Source organism: Molothrus ater, chromosome Z (genome assembly GCF_012460135.2).
Source record: "Molothrus ater isolate BHLD 08-10-18 breed brown headed cowbird chromosome Z, BPBGC_Mater_1.1, whole genome shotgun sequence".
In the NCBI taxonomy this organism is placed as follows: Eukaryota; Metazoa; Chordata; class Aves; order Passeriformes; family Icteridae; genus Molothrus; species Molothrus ater.
The window spans coordinates 58,451,489-58,467,370 of record NC_050511.2 but is presented as its reverse complement, the minus strand read 5'-3'; the positions used below and the strand labels follow the sequence as shown (position 1 = coordinate 58,467,370).

At 39.6% G+C, this 15,882-nt stretch overlaps 1 protein-coding gene across 8 annotated transcripts in view; it reads left to right on the top strand.

Moving 5' to 3' along the window:
- TMEM161B (transmembrane protein 161B) overlaps positions 1-15,882 on the top strand; it is a 210,262-nt gene that overhangs the window by 156,269 nt on the left and 38,111 nt on the right. Inside the window, exon 1 of one of the 8 annotated variants that reach the window (XM_036403003.1) lies at positions 11,951-12,207. The exons of 5 other annotated variants lie outside the window; for them this stretch is intronic. Coding sequence is in view for 2 of the 3 variants with exons in the window: in XM_036403000.1 (XP_036258893.1) it covers positions 14,017-14,067 (51 nt within the window). In the remaining variant the exon portion in view is untranslated. Of the gene's footprint in view, positions 1-11,950; positions 12,208-12,246; positions 12,428-13,975; positions 14,068-15,882 lie in introns of those variants that run through there. 2 more of the 8 variants (XM_036403001.2, XM_036403000.1) reach the window with 2 other exon arrangements.

Genomic DNA, 15,882 nt, shown 5'->3' with positions numbered 1-15,882 from the left:
TTGTCAAAGGCCCGGGCTGCCATGTTACCAGCCTCTGGATGAAGTGGAATGTTGAAAAAAATAATCCTTCAAATTGATTATTACAAGTGGCCACTCTCTGCCTGGAGTGAGGAAAGCAGTGCAGCTCCTGCTGCCTGAAACTCTGGTTTTCTGGAACCAATGTTGGCTGTGACAGAGTTTTTAGCTTCTGGGCAGGGTACTTGGGATGTAGGTCTCCTCTTTGCCCTGCCCAAGGGGTTTGCTCTTGCTGGAAAGGCTATTTTTTCTCCTGTTTTGCAATTATAGTACTCTGTGTATTATATTTATAGGGTATGCTCACGTATTATATACGTTGATACAGATCCCCTGGAGCAGCCTTTGGATTTTTATAACCCCTTCACTGCCTTATTCTTTTTCAAGGCAGCATTCTTCTCCAGTTTCGTAGACTTAATGGAAAGGCAGACAGAACAAGGCCTAAAAACTAGGGAGCAGACAGAGAGAAGATTTCAGTAAGGAGTTTCCTTAGGATTTTCTTGAAAGCCAGGAGGAAGAGGTGAGTGAGTGAGAGACATGACAAAAACAGCTCCTCTTTGGGATGGGCGGCAGGGACAATGCACCCTGTGCAATGCACCCTGGGGGGGGGCAGGGGTGGAGAAACCACAAGACCTAGAGGATCGTCCTTGAGAAAAGAGGCGGGCTATGCCAGGAATCACTGGCTATATATATATATATATATATATATATATATGAATGAATTTTCTAAGCACCCAAAACGATGCTTGTCCTGCATTGTTTGGTCTTTTTTGGCAAAAGGCTGGCTTTGAAACCGGGGGGGACATTACAGCTGTTTTGCCAGTTAGCATGATTTGAAAGTCAGCCTGTGTAGCACTTAAGCCTGCTCTCAGCAATCAGGCTTTAGACTCATGAGGCTTTGATTGTAGGAGTTGCCTTATTTGTATTGATACAGATGAACCAGCTCCTGGAGCATACAGAACTGCACCTGACACAATCACTGAGTTCAGGATTAGTGCAGGGAATCAGGAATTCACTGTGCTACATGGCAATCTCAGCCCCACATTAGAGTCATCACTCATGCAAAATGACCCAAATTTGCAATAAGCACAATTAGCAATCCAAAGATGCATTTTAATTTAGTGGCTGACATTTGCTTGCATTTTAATAATGATTATGTGCTCCTTAGTATGCAAGGCGGAGGCAGATAAACTTTTTACTCCCCTGTGAGCCCTACCAAAGTGTCCTAACTGCAGTCCTTGATATTTGAGACAGACAAGAAATTTTGTGCTCTGTAACCTAAAGGGTGGGTTTCTTTATTTTGTTCAGTGTTTACATTAATACAATAGAAAGGGTTTGGAGGTTTTTGACAAGTTTTTGCTTTTCTCTCTCATTAAGCAATCACTTCCAATTTAAAGGACAAAATGTTGCTGTCTTAAGTGTTTCTCTCCCAACCCACCAAATTGTTCAAGCATTCCCATACCTAAATCACCTACTATTCCTGTCCTTGGAAGAGGGATGCTTCACTGAAGTTAAACCACTCAGAGTGAGAATCTAGCAAAGTAGTTTCACTCTTGATCACTCGTGACACCCAAACAGCTTGAATTCAGAAAAGAAATAAAAATCTGAGCTCTATTTACCTTGCTTTCATGTATCTAGGTATTGAAATTTCTGCCTATGATGTGGAGGGGGGGGGACACAGGGGGACAGTCAGGAAGTGAAAAAAGTATGGATTAAGCAATAATTTGGAGCAAAAAGCATGCAGCTCAAAAGCTAAAGCTCCCATTGTAGAACAGAAAATTTAATGAGCCTTTAATGGCATGTAATGCTCAGATTTGTTGGTTGACAATGCAATCAATATGCTGATTAGGGTTGCTTGGGTTTTTTTACTAAACATTGACTGAATCAAAACAGTTAGTCCTTGTTGTTTTGCTTTGGGATCTCTTGTGGAACAAATGGACATTTGGAACAGAGATTGTCAATAAAGGTGAATGCGCTCCAGGTATCATTTAAATCTGGTGATAAAATTCTTCTGATAAATATTTTTAAGCATTTTAAATCCACAGTGTTTGCCTAGTGAATTGTGAACTCTGTTTAAAGAAACAGTAAGTAGGCCTAGAAAGGCCTTCCGTCAATCCTTGTTTCTTTCTTGGATGGTGAATATTACATTTTATTTGTTTTTTTTTTTAGCGTTACCTTCAGAATTACTTTTGGACAAAAATACAGGCAATAAACAGAATTTGAAGATTTAAACTACATGAAGTAGCACATAGAGGAGAAGTTACTATTCCCTGGATATATTAGAAGTGTAATTAAAGTTTTTGTGAATCCACATGAAACATTTATGCATGTAAAACTAGATTTCTTTTAATATCAGATGCTGGTTGATTTTTTCTTGTTGTCATCTCTTTAAAGGGACATCCCTTTAATGTGAAATGAGATTGCTTTTTATTTTAGTGGACTCAAAGAAAATCAACAAAACAGAACTCCATTGGTATTAACACCCCAATGGGGAGGGTGACTATTGTTCTTTTATATATGCTGACTGTAAATATTTAGCCTATTGAATGCTCAGACAAACCTTGGATTGCACAGATCAATTATCTTATTGACAAAATATGCACCTGTTTTAAGAAAATTATTATCGTTTTGATTGCCTGTCTGCTTTGGATTGTATGGATTAACAAGAGAGAGAAAAGTGAATTAAAAGAAGAAAAAGACGAAAACCCAGGAGAATTACAGACCAGAAGCTTTGCATTTTATATTAATGATGAAGTTCCTATTCTGTAAGTCCCAATTACATAAATCATCGAGTTATTCACTCACGATTATCAGATTCCTTTAAAATCCAATAAGTATCTATCTGTGTTTTATCTATTCTTGTTTATAACCCAAGAGGCTAAAAGCTTTTGACTGGCATTTGACTTCTGACCTCACATAAATGTTATCTTATCAGTTCCTGCTTGTTAACTTGTATTTAGTGCTTGTCCCTGATGGCTTTTAGATAAAGGGGTTTTTATTATATTTCCCATTGAAACTGAACCATTTGCTTTGTTCTTCATCTGCAGTCTCAGCCCACTGAGTAACCTTGTAACCTACCAATTTTTGCTGAATAGACTAAAAACCAAACTATTTACAGTTTTTAAGAAACCTTAATTTTGTCCACAAAATTGTTGCTGGACTTGATCTAATGTTTTGTAAGACTGTGTGGTCTTTTTTAGCAAGTTCGTGATCCAATGTTGAACATTATCTTCATATTGTTTCCATAACTTTTAAACCAAGAGCAGAGGTGTTAATACCTCATACAAAGTTGTATTTTCTATGCAAATTTGAGAAGCCTCCCTAAAGATCTTTTTAACACACTATATATGTATTAGTCGTACATATATATAAATATTAATCATCTGCTAAAATGGTGTCACTGTTGGATAAATCTATGCTAATTTTGCCTATTATATTTAAGGGATTTCTTCTATGTTATTAATCTGTGAAGGGATTTCTTTTATATTATTCATATTCATCTGTGTCTTTCTGTCCTCTTCATGCACCCAAACTTGTTGATATCAGTGTGATGACTCATGTGCAGATATTCCTCCAGACAAATGTGTGTGATGTTCTGCTGTGTATATAAGCTTAATATGTTTAATATATTTTGTTACTCTTTGCAAGAGTGTTAGGGGGATGTAGCTGCAGTTCCTCTAGGACATTTGTTAATGGACATTTTCCATTAAGTTTCTTATAGAAAGTGGTCTATAATCATGGACAAAAAATGAAAAGGCAGCCATCTTGTAGGTGTCATATTGCACTTTTACTCTGTGGTTCTTTTCCACAGAGCCCTTCTTTTATTTTGTTGTTGTATTTGCTTTTACCTTGTTTGACCACAAAGATAGTACTTGATGTAAAAAAAAAAAAAAAAAAAAAAAAAAAAAAAAAAAAAAATTGGTCCATATGCAGCAAAAGTATTCCCCTTTGCCACTTCAGGCAGGCACTGTCTAGTGGTTACAAGGAAATTACATCTAATAATTCTTGCATTCTGTGGCCCTTTGTGGAAATGTATTTGCACAAAGCAAATATGTAGACAAAATATTAGTATTGTAAACAAGATCAATTTCCCTGCAAAGTAACGTGCAGGTATGCCATTCAGGAACACTAAAACAAGTGCTCCTGGAAATCTCCTGGATGAACCCTCCCCTAAATTAACTTTGTTCTGGCTAATATTTATTGAAAAAAACTGATTACTGTTTTAAATGTTCACATTGTCACTGTGGAAAGTTTAAGAGATTTGATACTTGTTAATGTTGCTTATATTTCAACAAAATAAATATTTAATGCAATTCTTATCTTTGTACTTAAAATACTGTGTAGTTTAAAGAGGTAGGCTCAAAAATAAAATGTCAAACCCCCCCCAAAAAATCTGCTTATTGTAATTTAGATTTCATAAATGAGTATTATGATGTTCCTACCTGGTTAGATTTTTTTAGAAGGAAAGTAAAATTTGAATATTCACAACTTGGCCATCAGAAACCTGAAAATAAGAATGTAAAGCAATTTGTCAATGAAATAAATGCCATCAGCAACAGTCATTAACATGCATACTGTTCAGTTCCGCAGTAGCTGCTCCAGATGTAATTGATTAAGCTGGTATTGGCAAGTTAGTGACTAACTTTTAGTAGTAGTCTGAACGTAGTCAGTTTAAATTAGTTTGAAAACTTGCTGAAAATTAAAAACTTTTCCCTTCCAAAGGAAAAAAAAAGGAAAAAAAGGAAAAGGCCTAAAATGTAAAATAGAATCACAACACTAATTAGGCTTGTCTTTTGTTTCATCGGCTTTTTGTTGAATGCAAAGCACATTGAAGTGCTAATTATTATTAACAAATCAGAGAACACAGATAATTAATGACTGTAGTGGTTCAGAATAATAACCCCTGTTCAGGCATCCACTCAGAAAAAACAGAAAAAGGAAAAAGGAAAGGAAAGAGGAAAGGTAAGGGGAAGGGTTCAGAAAGGAAAGGTTTGGAAAGGAAAGGAAAGGTTCAGAAAGGAAAGGAAAGGTTTGGAAAAGAAAGGAAAAATAGAAGGAAAAAGGAAAGGGAAGGAAAGGGAAGGTTCCGGGAAGGTTCCAGGAAAGTTCGGAGAAGAGAAAGTTCCAGGAAGGGAAAGTTCCGGGAAGGTTCCGGGAAGGTTCTGGGAAGGGAAGGTTCAGGGAAGGTTCAGGGAAGGGAAGGTTCAGGGAAGAGAAGGTTCAGGGAAGGTTCCGGGAAGGGAAGGTTCAGGGAAGGTTCAGGGAAGGGAAGGTTCAGGGAAGGGAAGGTTCAGGGAAGGTTCAGGGAAGGGAAGGGAAGCACTTGCATGATATTGTCCCTCTGCCTGAAGTCCAATATTTGCTCCATAGGTAGATAAATATATTTTGATAAATGTATTTTTTGGTCTCCTTAGTTGCTGAGTTTTAAAATATTAAATTCACCAGTGTTCACTGGAGTCTAACTATGAAGTCCTCGATTGAGGACTATTCTGAGAGTGTTAATTGAGAATGACGCAATACCATTTTACCAAGTTTTTTTAAGTACTGATATTCGTAGAATATAGACTCGCATATTCATACACAAACACACATTAGATATGTGTACACACATATATACATATATCTAAAGACCTTTCAAATGTATGTATATTTATAGACGAGTGCACACACACACATGTGTATATATAGATATATATTTATTTATGCTGTCTTTCTCTGTACTTCTGAATATCTGCACGGCCAGGTTCCACCTGTATAACAATTGTGAAGAACACTTTAGAGATTATTGCATTAAAGAGAGTGCATAAGTTGTCAGAAACACTTTGAAACAGTCAACTTTCTTGTCCAGGGTGCTACTGAACAAGAGGCTCAAACTCAATTGAGTATAAATGTCATATTAGCAGTGGAGCTAACGAGCCCTCATCTGCTTTGTATCTGTTTCTTGTGCTTGGATTTGCTCCTGTCTGAATAAGATATGTGGGCCAGCTGATGCTTTGTCTGCATTTAGACATAAATTTTAATAAGGGAGAGTTCACACTGTAGCACTCTCCCTGCTTGTAGCAGTAATAAGGATCTCCCCTTGTTGGGGTTTGACACTGGCTAGAAGCTAGGGACCAACAAAAAAACATTCACTCATTCTCCTCTACTGTAGTTGAGCAGAGGAGGGGGAAAGAAAAACCAAAAGGCTCATGGGGTGAGATAAGGATTAGGAGAAAACACTTTAAGGACAAAATCAACTCAAAACTAATAGGTATAAAGAAAAATGTATTAAAATAATAAAAGGATAATGAGAGCTAAAATAAACCATTAGAATGCCTCCCCTCCCTCCCCAGCCCTACTTTCCTTCCCACTGATAGTGGAGGGAGACAAAACATGGGGGTTTAGTCAGTTTGTCACTTCTAGAATCTTTCTTCAGTTCACTTAAGGAGAAGAGTCTCTTCATAGGGTTCTTTCCATGGACTTCTCCAGCATGGTTCTAATATTTAGGAGTAGCAGTCCTCTCCAACTGGCTGTAATGTGAGTCTCTCCCATGGGCAAAATAGTCTTCTTTAACTACATGGCGTGGGTCATTTTAGTTCATGGGGTGTAGTTTCTTAAGGATGATTTGTTGTAAGTTTTTAAGGATGAGTTTGGAAGCAAGGGTTCTCCTTCTCTATCTTCTCTCTGAGTTTCCTACTAGAATACAGCTTTTCAGCATCCATGCGCTCCAGATCCATGCACTCCAGTGTGAACACCTTTTCTCAAAGGCAGCGGGTGGGTCTCTGCATCCACGCATGCACTTTATGAATTACAGGGAAACAATTTGTTGTATTAGTCCTCATCATGGCTTGTAGAAGAATCTCAGCTCCGATGACCAGAGCATCTCCTGCCTCCTGCTTCTTCCCTCCTTACCAAAAAATCAAGTAATGCAAAACTAACACACTCCTTGAGAATCCCCAGGGTTCACAATTTCATCAGACTTGTAAGAAGTTAGTTTGTTTCGGGGCATTTAGGTAGGAACTGGACAACAAGGCCTAAAGTAACCAGGTGAAATAACTATGATATTATCATGCACACACTCACATGGAAATATAGAATGATTAAAACCACCAGAATTCCTTAGCAAATAGACCAAAATGTTAAAGGATATAAAAACATGTTTACTTTAAGTATGTTTTAGCCTTCCTGTTCCCCACAGTATTTTGGCTTTTAGAGAATCACTTTAGAGCACTATAGCAGAGTTTGACAGAGTAATTTTTTTTAATATAAATATCTTTCAACTTTTAATTTATTATTCCCTTTAATCTCAGAGAAACAGTAGGGCACAATTGAAAACATTCAGCTTTTTTCAATATGTCCCAAAATTTAAGAATCCTGGCATTCAAAACTGTGTAACTCCTGTTAACACCAAAACACTGATTGTTTCAGCATCATTTGTCCAAAGCCAGTTTATAAAATTAATTGATCTCTCCTTTGCATACCAGAGATCTAATGGTAACTCTGCATTCATATTACAGAAGAATGTGATACTTCAAATTACAGAAGAATAGAAGAGTTCTTAACATTTTTACCACAGAGCTATGTTGGAATCACAATAAGGCATACAAAGACACACTTGAAACACTCAATAGATGCATTGTTCTGTTGCACTTTTTAATTTGAGCTTTACATCTTGACTAAATTTTTTTTGGACATTTTTGACACAGATTTACCCTGCGTTGAAAAAATGGATTTACAATGGGGATTAACTTGGCCTATTACACTAACATTCCTATGTCTTCATCTGTATCAAGATGTTTTTAAGCTTTTTTTAAAACTAATTGAAGAATTGCTCCTATAAATACCATTCTGACAGGAAGCACAGAGAAGAGTGAGGAAAAAAAGGAGAGAGAACTAAGTACAGGCAACAAAACTCCTTGATAGCTTTTATTCTATGATCACAGAGAACCATTTCCAGTTAATGCTACTGACACAAGACTTTATTATTTGATACAAACAACACATATTGAGCATCTATGGGACACTAGATAACACCCATTAGAGAAGGATGATCTTCATAACTCACATGTTGGTTTACCACTTCATTTTATTAACTCTCATTTATTAGACAGCAGTAGTGCTTTGCACTATAACAACAGCTAACTTCTTCAGGGCTGACTGTGTTACAGATTTTCCAATGCTAGTCTTTTGGGGATTCTTCTGAAGAAAGGATTGCACATATGATTTGTTTATGCATTGAAAGGTAGACAGAAACAACAGATAAAAATGAGGGGCTGCTTGGTTTTCTGTGCATGCAGCCCTCTGTACAAAGCTGACTAAGCCTCACCTGTTCCCTTCCCTGAAAGCATAGGAAAGTAAATAATTCATCACTGACCTTGAGGTCAGAGGGACTGGGAGGGGGCGCAGAACTTGCATTCTGACCCTCATCTCCCCTTTGACAGCATGGGACTAGCATAAGTAATTACCTGATCACTACCCACTCATGGTCAGTCTATTTGGGGCCTCTGCTATGGTTTAGAGCTGCACAAATCATCATTCTTGTGAGGAATGAGAGGCATTTGACCAGAGCATCAAGAGGGGTTGGAGAATTCCTAGTCCTGAGTCTTACAAATGCTGCCTTTATGTTCTGATTTGTAGAAGGAGAATATTCTTCTAGTCAGTGTTTTGTTTGTTTGTTTGTTTGTTTAACATGTTTGTAATACTTACAAGTGCTTGGGATATACTTCCTAATGCCCAAGGAACTGAGACAGAGTAAAGGCTTGTGGCACCATCCCCAAGTATTTAAAGAATGTTCCTGACAGATTGCTAGCTTGCTTCCAAGGCTCCAACTTACCATAGTTACTCTGCCCACTACTCTGCTTCTCTGAGAAGCAGAATATTAATTTTAAAATTCTTGTTCTGACCTGCAAGACCTTCAGTGGTCCAGCTCCTGCACACAAGCACAAGATCTTTTCCCCAGCTGCACTGCAGATTGCAGTCCACTCATCATCATCTACTGCTGGCTCTAATACCAACATAACAAAGAACTTCCCCTTTTTTTTGCATTACACATCTCGAATGCTTTGCTGATTTGTAGCCCATTGACTCAGGACAAGATTTTTTACACACAAATGCCACTCTGGGACACTGCAGTATGTACCAGCCCACTGCTGATATAGTTATGTTCTGATTATGCTGTTATGACTTTGTTTTTCAGATACTTTACTGTATATTAAAACAATGTACATGAAGCCTCAAGATACAATACAGAGAAAAATGCATCAAAACCTCTCTGTGCTTTTTAAAAGGAAATACTACCATCAGAGACATGTATTTTAAAATTCTTTTAACAAGTAGTTTTATCCACTTTTAATAGTGGTTAAATCCAATCACAACACACCTTTTAGCACTGATGAACTGCTCAGCAAGAAGGCACTTGCTCGGTAATATGATTTTTAGGGGAACAAAAAGTGCTATCAGAAAGCATATTTCAAGTTAATTGAACAGAACAGTAATGACTTAAATGTCACACAGTAGATAAAATGAGGAGTGCCTAGTTTTAGCAGTGATATATTTGATTTGTCTGTTTTATGTTGTGTTCCATTTGAAACAGCACATTTAGAGAGCATTAAGTTTTCTATGCATATAGAGGTGCATGCATACATTAATATTGTATGCATAGCTTAGCTGTGCAAACCAATGTATTAAAAATACGTACTTTCATATATTCTGAATAATGGGGCATATACATGCAACTTAAGACTGCCTTGTATTCAGCTGGCACAGGCAGTAAAAACCTGTCTCCTTTAATGCTTTTCTTAAAACTTACTCACTCTTTGAGACAAGAGGGCTCAAGAGAGTAACTTCACAGGTCAGGTCATGTTTGTACCAGTAGTGGTGTTTGGCAGTAACGCATGGGGAAGTTTTCTTTACCTCGCTGCTGCAAAGGTCCACTCAGCTCATATACATCCATCCAAAAATACATTTTTCCATAGTGATTAGAACAACTTTGGCCTTGTCTTTGTGTGAAATACAAATTCAAACAACACTAGAATTAAAATACTAGAGCTCTGAAATTGTGATTGCTAGAGTTCAAGCTGACTAATTCTTGTTTCAGTTAATTAAACAGTTCTGCTCACTTCCAATTTTGATTATTTTTCATAAAATGCCACCAATTTGTATCAGTGATGATATCTTATGCCAAAGAGTTCCAGATTAAGAATTTTGTTTAAAACACTTTTGAGACTCTTACCTCCACAAGTAAACATGCCTCAAATCAGTTGGTGTCCAAATGCATCTCATCTCTTACCATCTCTGCAATAAGATTGATACCTTTTTCTTGTAAATTTGCCTTTTAAAGAGCTTATTGATTTTCTTTAGTATTCTGCATGCAAGAAACACATGGAGTAGAACAAATGCCTTTAGAATTTGTTATTTTCTTGACATGCAACATTTGCCATAAATGTGACCAAATAAGCATTAATAAATTGGGAGGTCAAAGACCTACTTGTTGACTAAAATTAAATGGTTTGAATAGGTCAGAATCATCTTGCCTTTGGCAGTATAATCTCTAGTATCAGAGACTATTTTCTTTGCAATCTATTTGTTCTACTGTTTTAGAAATGTGATTTTGAGTGTTTTTTGGTGTTTTTTTTTTAGCTGCGACATAATTCAAAGGAAGAATTAAAAATGTCAGAATTAGAGAGTTTGTAACTTCCTGATAGTTGTTGAGACTTCACTACATTAGCTTTTCCTAGGGATTTGTGTGTGGAGCAAGATTTAGATTCACTGTGAGCAGCCCTGCAGAGATCCTTCTTTCAAGATTCTGGTGGACGAAAAGCTGGACATGAGCCTACCAGTTACATGTGGAGCATAGAAAGACAACCATGTCCCAAGCTGCATCCTAACCAGCCTGGTCAGCAGATGGAAGGAGGAGGGGGATTGAAGGATGAGGAGGTCTGTTCTGACCTCCTGAGACCTTCACCTGGGGTTTTGTGTCCAGCTCTGGGGTCCTGAGCACAAGAAAAGCAGGAACCTCCTGGAGTGAGTCCAGATGAGGTCTGCAAAGGTGATCACAGGACTGGAGCACCTGTGCAAAAGAGACACGCTGAGAAAGTTGGCAATCATCAGTCTAGAGAAGAAAAAGCTCCTGGGAGACCTTAGAGCCCTTTTACCTAAAGATGGCGTTATAAGAGCAATAATGAGTTTTTACACAGGCAGTTAGTGACAGGACCAGGACAAGCAGTTTTAAACTGAAAGTGGATGGATTTAGATTAGATGTTAAGAAGTTCCTTACTGTGAGGGTGGTGAGGGAAACTGGATGGACACTCCATCCCTGGAAGACTAGGCTGGACAGGACTCTAAGCAACCTGCTCTGATGAAAGGTGTCCCTGACATGGTACGGGCTTGGAATGAGATTATCCATACAGATCCTTCCAGCTCAAACCATCCTGTGATTCTATGAATTACCCTCCTAGGTTTCTCAGGAGGCAGATAAAGCTTGACAAAATACGAACAGACGTTAAGTATTTTCTACAGAAATACTATTTATCTATTTAAGTAGAATGCTCCTATCTAACTCATGCATAAGGGACCACAGCGACGCATTTAAAACCGCACGATTTACGACAAAACTGTTGAGCAACGCGACTGTTCCCCATGGCTGTTTTGGGACGGACTATCCAGGTGTATCCCTTTCGGACAGATCCAGGTAGTGCGCAGTACTGAGTATTCTGCAAGGAGAACACCTATTTCCCTCGGGCCAAGCGACTCCGCCTCGCTCCTCGGAGAGCCTCCCTTGGGTACCGCTAACCACAGCCACGACCGCGTACAAGCCGGCCCCCCCACCCTTCCGCCCTCACGCCGCACCATTGCGCATGCGCAGCGACGGCACGGGAGAGGGCGATGTGACCTCGGCGCATGCGCACTCCCTGCTTCCCCCCACTCCTCCGCCGGGCTCCGTTCACGCTGCCTCCGTGTCAGACCTCTCTCCGCTCCGCCCGCTCCTCTCCCGGTGCTCCAGCGGTGCCGTGCCTCACGTGGGGGGTCGGGAGTTGGAGAAACTCCGCGCTCGGGGCGACCTCCCGCGTCACGTGGTTGGGGTCGCGGCGGTGCGCTGCCCGGAACAGGCTGGCCCCGCGACGCCTGACAGGGCTGTCGCCAAGGGGCCCGCGGGCCGTGCGCCGTGGCAGGCGTCTCTACCTTCTCCGCTTCTCTCTGGCCGGCGAGGATGGAGCGGTGAGGCCGGGACTGTCCGTCGCGGCGCCGTCTCAGCGCTCCGGAGCCCCGCCCGCGCAGGCAGCTGGTCGGACAGCTCTGGCGGGCCTTGGTCGCGGCGGGATCGCGGTGTGACCTCGGGGTCCGCTGGCCGGGAGCGGCGAGCGGGCGGATTTATGTGCCGGGAGTGGGGCCGAGCTGGACGGCAGCGGCGGCTGGCGGGGCCGAGGCGGGCACCATGGTGAGCGGGGCGGCTGGGTCCGCTCGCCTCCCTTGAATCGGGGCTAAGCTGTTGCAGGCCCCGGTCCCTGGCTGTTGGGACAGCTCGGGGGTTTGGGTGCGTCGGGGGCAGGGACGCAGCGGAGTGACACCATCGAGCGTTGCAGTTGGCGCTCGTGAACAGAACACCGAGGCGTCTGCAGCCTTCCGCGGTCTAATGCCGATACGGTTCCACTGACCAGTGGTTGTTTCCTTCTCTGCTGCTTTTCCGTTGGGAAGTAGAGTGAGCCATTGCACTTAGTGCTCTGTAATGGGGTTAGGATGTGTCTGTATAAATGCACAAGATTCTTTTCCCTCTCTATAACTACCTGACAGAGGTTGTAGTGGGGTGGGGGCTGGTCTCTTCTACCCTGCCTGCAGTGAGATGCAGGGAAATGGCCTCAAGCTAAGAGATTGGAAATAAAAATTTCTACACATACTAGTAAAAAGAAAATTCATTGTTTGAGTGGTCAGGCATTGGAATAAGTTGCCCAACGAGGTGGTGGAGTCACGATCCATGGAAGTGTTTTAGAAACGTTTGAACCTGGTGCTCGGTGGTGTGTTTTAGAGGTTCAGGGATTACAGTGGCCGTGCTGGGTTGACATTTGGTCTTGATGATCCTAAGTTCTTTTCAGGCATTGATTCTGTGAGTATAACTGTTTTGTCAGGTCTTCTCAAATCCTCTGTAAACGGAGCGTGTATGTGATCTTCGATATATCCAGAAACCTTTGCCAGATGCTTTGTTGTTCATTGCCACAAGTTTACTCTTTGTGCCCTGGATCATGTCACAGCAGCCATGTGTACTATGGCAGCACATGAGTGTCGTAGAATCACAGTACAGTTTGGGCTGGAGAGGATCTCATGAAAAGAGTCCCACCTCAAATTGCTTTTTTGCAGCAAGTATTTCAGCACAGCTAGAATTTATTGGGCTAAATGTAGTGCACAATAAATGACCTTGTAACACAGTAGAATGAAGTTTGGTCTAATTCCTACTAACGATGTAGCCTTGTTGGATATATGTTGCTTCAATAGAGCAGGCTAAGTATTTAATGAATACTAAATTATATAAAGATATATTTCTATAGAGGTATGCTGAATTTTGTATTTAGGTCTTAGCATTTAAAACACTGGAATTGATTTACTTAGCCTTGAATGTACTTATATTTGAGATACAAGGAACAGAGTCTGCAGGTATAAAAATGTATTTTGCATGTGCCATTAATATATTGCTCTTCCATATGACTATATGAATGTAAGTGTCAATATGTCATTTTAGCTATGGCACCAGTGTTTGTTCATTGATCTAAGTCTTAAGAAATGCACTTTACAAGTATATTTTTGATAAAATTTGCCTTTTAGCTATTCTCCTATTTAGAAGTTTAATCATGTTGTTCCACTAAAGTAGTTTTTATAGTGTAAATTCTTGTATATGAAAGAAATTGTATTTTTTTCTCATGAAGTCTTTTCCTATTTTCTTTTTTTTTTTCTTTTCCGCAGGGGTTAGAATACTTATTCAAAAGGCCTTGAGATGCTCCTCTCATTTGTAGGAGTCCATGAGTGCTGTGGTCTAGTATGGGAAGCTATATTTGGAAAATTGCAAGCAAAAAAGTTTTTCCTTTCAGTGTAGGTCCTTATTTAAAGTAATTGAGTGCTTGCTTGTGTTGCCTAATGGGGTTGAAAGATCAGGTCCGGTTTTCTTTACTGTGTGCTTGCAGTGTGGGCAAATAATCTTTGTGTGTGATTGCATGACATAAGCGAAGGCAAAAGATGGTAGTCTACTTCTGTGCTGTTTGGAAGCTGTATTTTCCAGTTCCAAAGCAACAGGAGAATGAAACATAGATCAGTTTCTTTTGTACCAAGAGCTTAGAAATCAGGTTATAAACATCAACACCTGCCAGGCTGGGACTGTCAGGACTCTTCTGTGCAGTTGCAATGCCAGTTAGGCCATGACTTCAAGCTCTGCGCAAGTGTCTTAACACTTTGTAAGACCATGGTGTTTTAGACTGTTCAGGAGAGGCGTTAAAGTCTTCTCACTTTTCATACTTGGAATAATTCCTGTAATGACAGAGCCTGTTCTTTAAAAAGCCAGTCTTTTAGAGAGTGGGAACTTCCTGTAGTTTCTGCTTGTCTTATTTGTGGAAATACTGGGCAAACTAAATTTTGAAAATCTTGGAAAAGTAATAATGGAGTATAACCTTCTTTTCCCTCTGTAGTACATAATTTCTCTGAACTAGTTTTAGTTATAATTTAATAATATATTCTGTATATATTGGTGTTCACTGCAACAGGTATTCTGTATTGCTTCTTCAGTAATAATGATAAATTTGCATTTTTATAAATGCCCTTGTTCTGTCCATAAGATTTCTGTAGAATAACGTGGTTGGCCTAATGACCACTAGTTCTGTAATCTTGTACTTAGAGAGCCTCAGTGGTAAATGAAGCAAGACTGTCAGGTAAGATGCTGTTCACTGACTAAAACTGTTTGGTTTCAAACAAATCACCTTGTTTCAAAGGGAGTCATGCACATCTGAGTCCTTCCACGCAGCAGTTTATGGTTGTTCTTTGTCTCTGTGGAAAGACACTGGTCAAGAGAGAAGTGACCTTTGGGTATGAAAGACTCTGTGAGGGTGAGCAGTTAGGTGATATTATTGAACACCTTGTATATTCTTTATGCCCCTTTAAGCAACTTTTTTGTAAACAGTGGTAGGTGTGTGAAAATTCTAATTCAGGGAAGCCTTGGTCCTGAGAATAGAAAAAACAGTAAAAATCTGATTTTTTTTAAAAAAGTTCTCTTTGTGTAGATTTCTTTTTCAAAATTAGCTGTATGAATGTCTGATTTCTACAAACCGTAGGATTTGAACTGCCTCAGGATGCTGATTATCGTAATGACTAAAGGTATTCTGTGAAAGTAGTCATTTTCACAGGAAGCATTCACTTTAAGATGTTGTACAGCAAGCTCACTTTTCTTGGCCATCCTATATAATATTTTCTACTATTTAGGAAACAATTTTGAATTGCATTTATGTTTCAGGAGAACACTGTTTTGCTTTTGCAAGCTGGAGCTTTAGCATGGACATAAGGAGAAAAATTTTCATATGAAGAAAAAATTATATGGGGAAGTCTCACTTACAGGAAAAGCAGTAATGTGTCAGCTATTAAATGGTATTTCAAAGCGGATTTATCTTCCAGACTTCACAAATACCATCGCACTTTTAAAATTGCAGGAGATAGGAATATTTGTTATATTCTCTTAAAAATCTTGGTGGCCACTACTATTACAATACCTTTTCAGTTTCTTACTTGAAAAATCATCAGCCATATTAGTGTGTTTGTGTGCTACCATTGAAAGATATTATTATGCCCTGTATTAACATCTGTAGGATACTCAAGTACAGTTGTGTTAAAATCTTGTTTTTACAAGACTTGCCACTTCAGAAA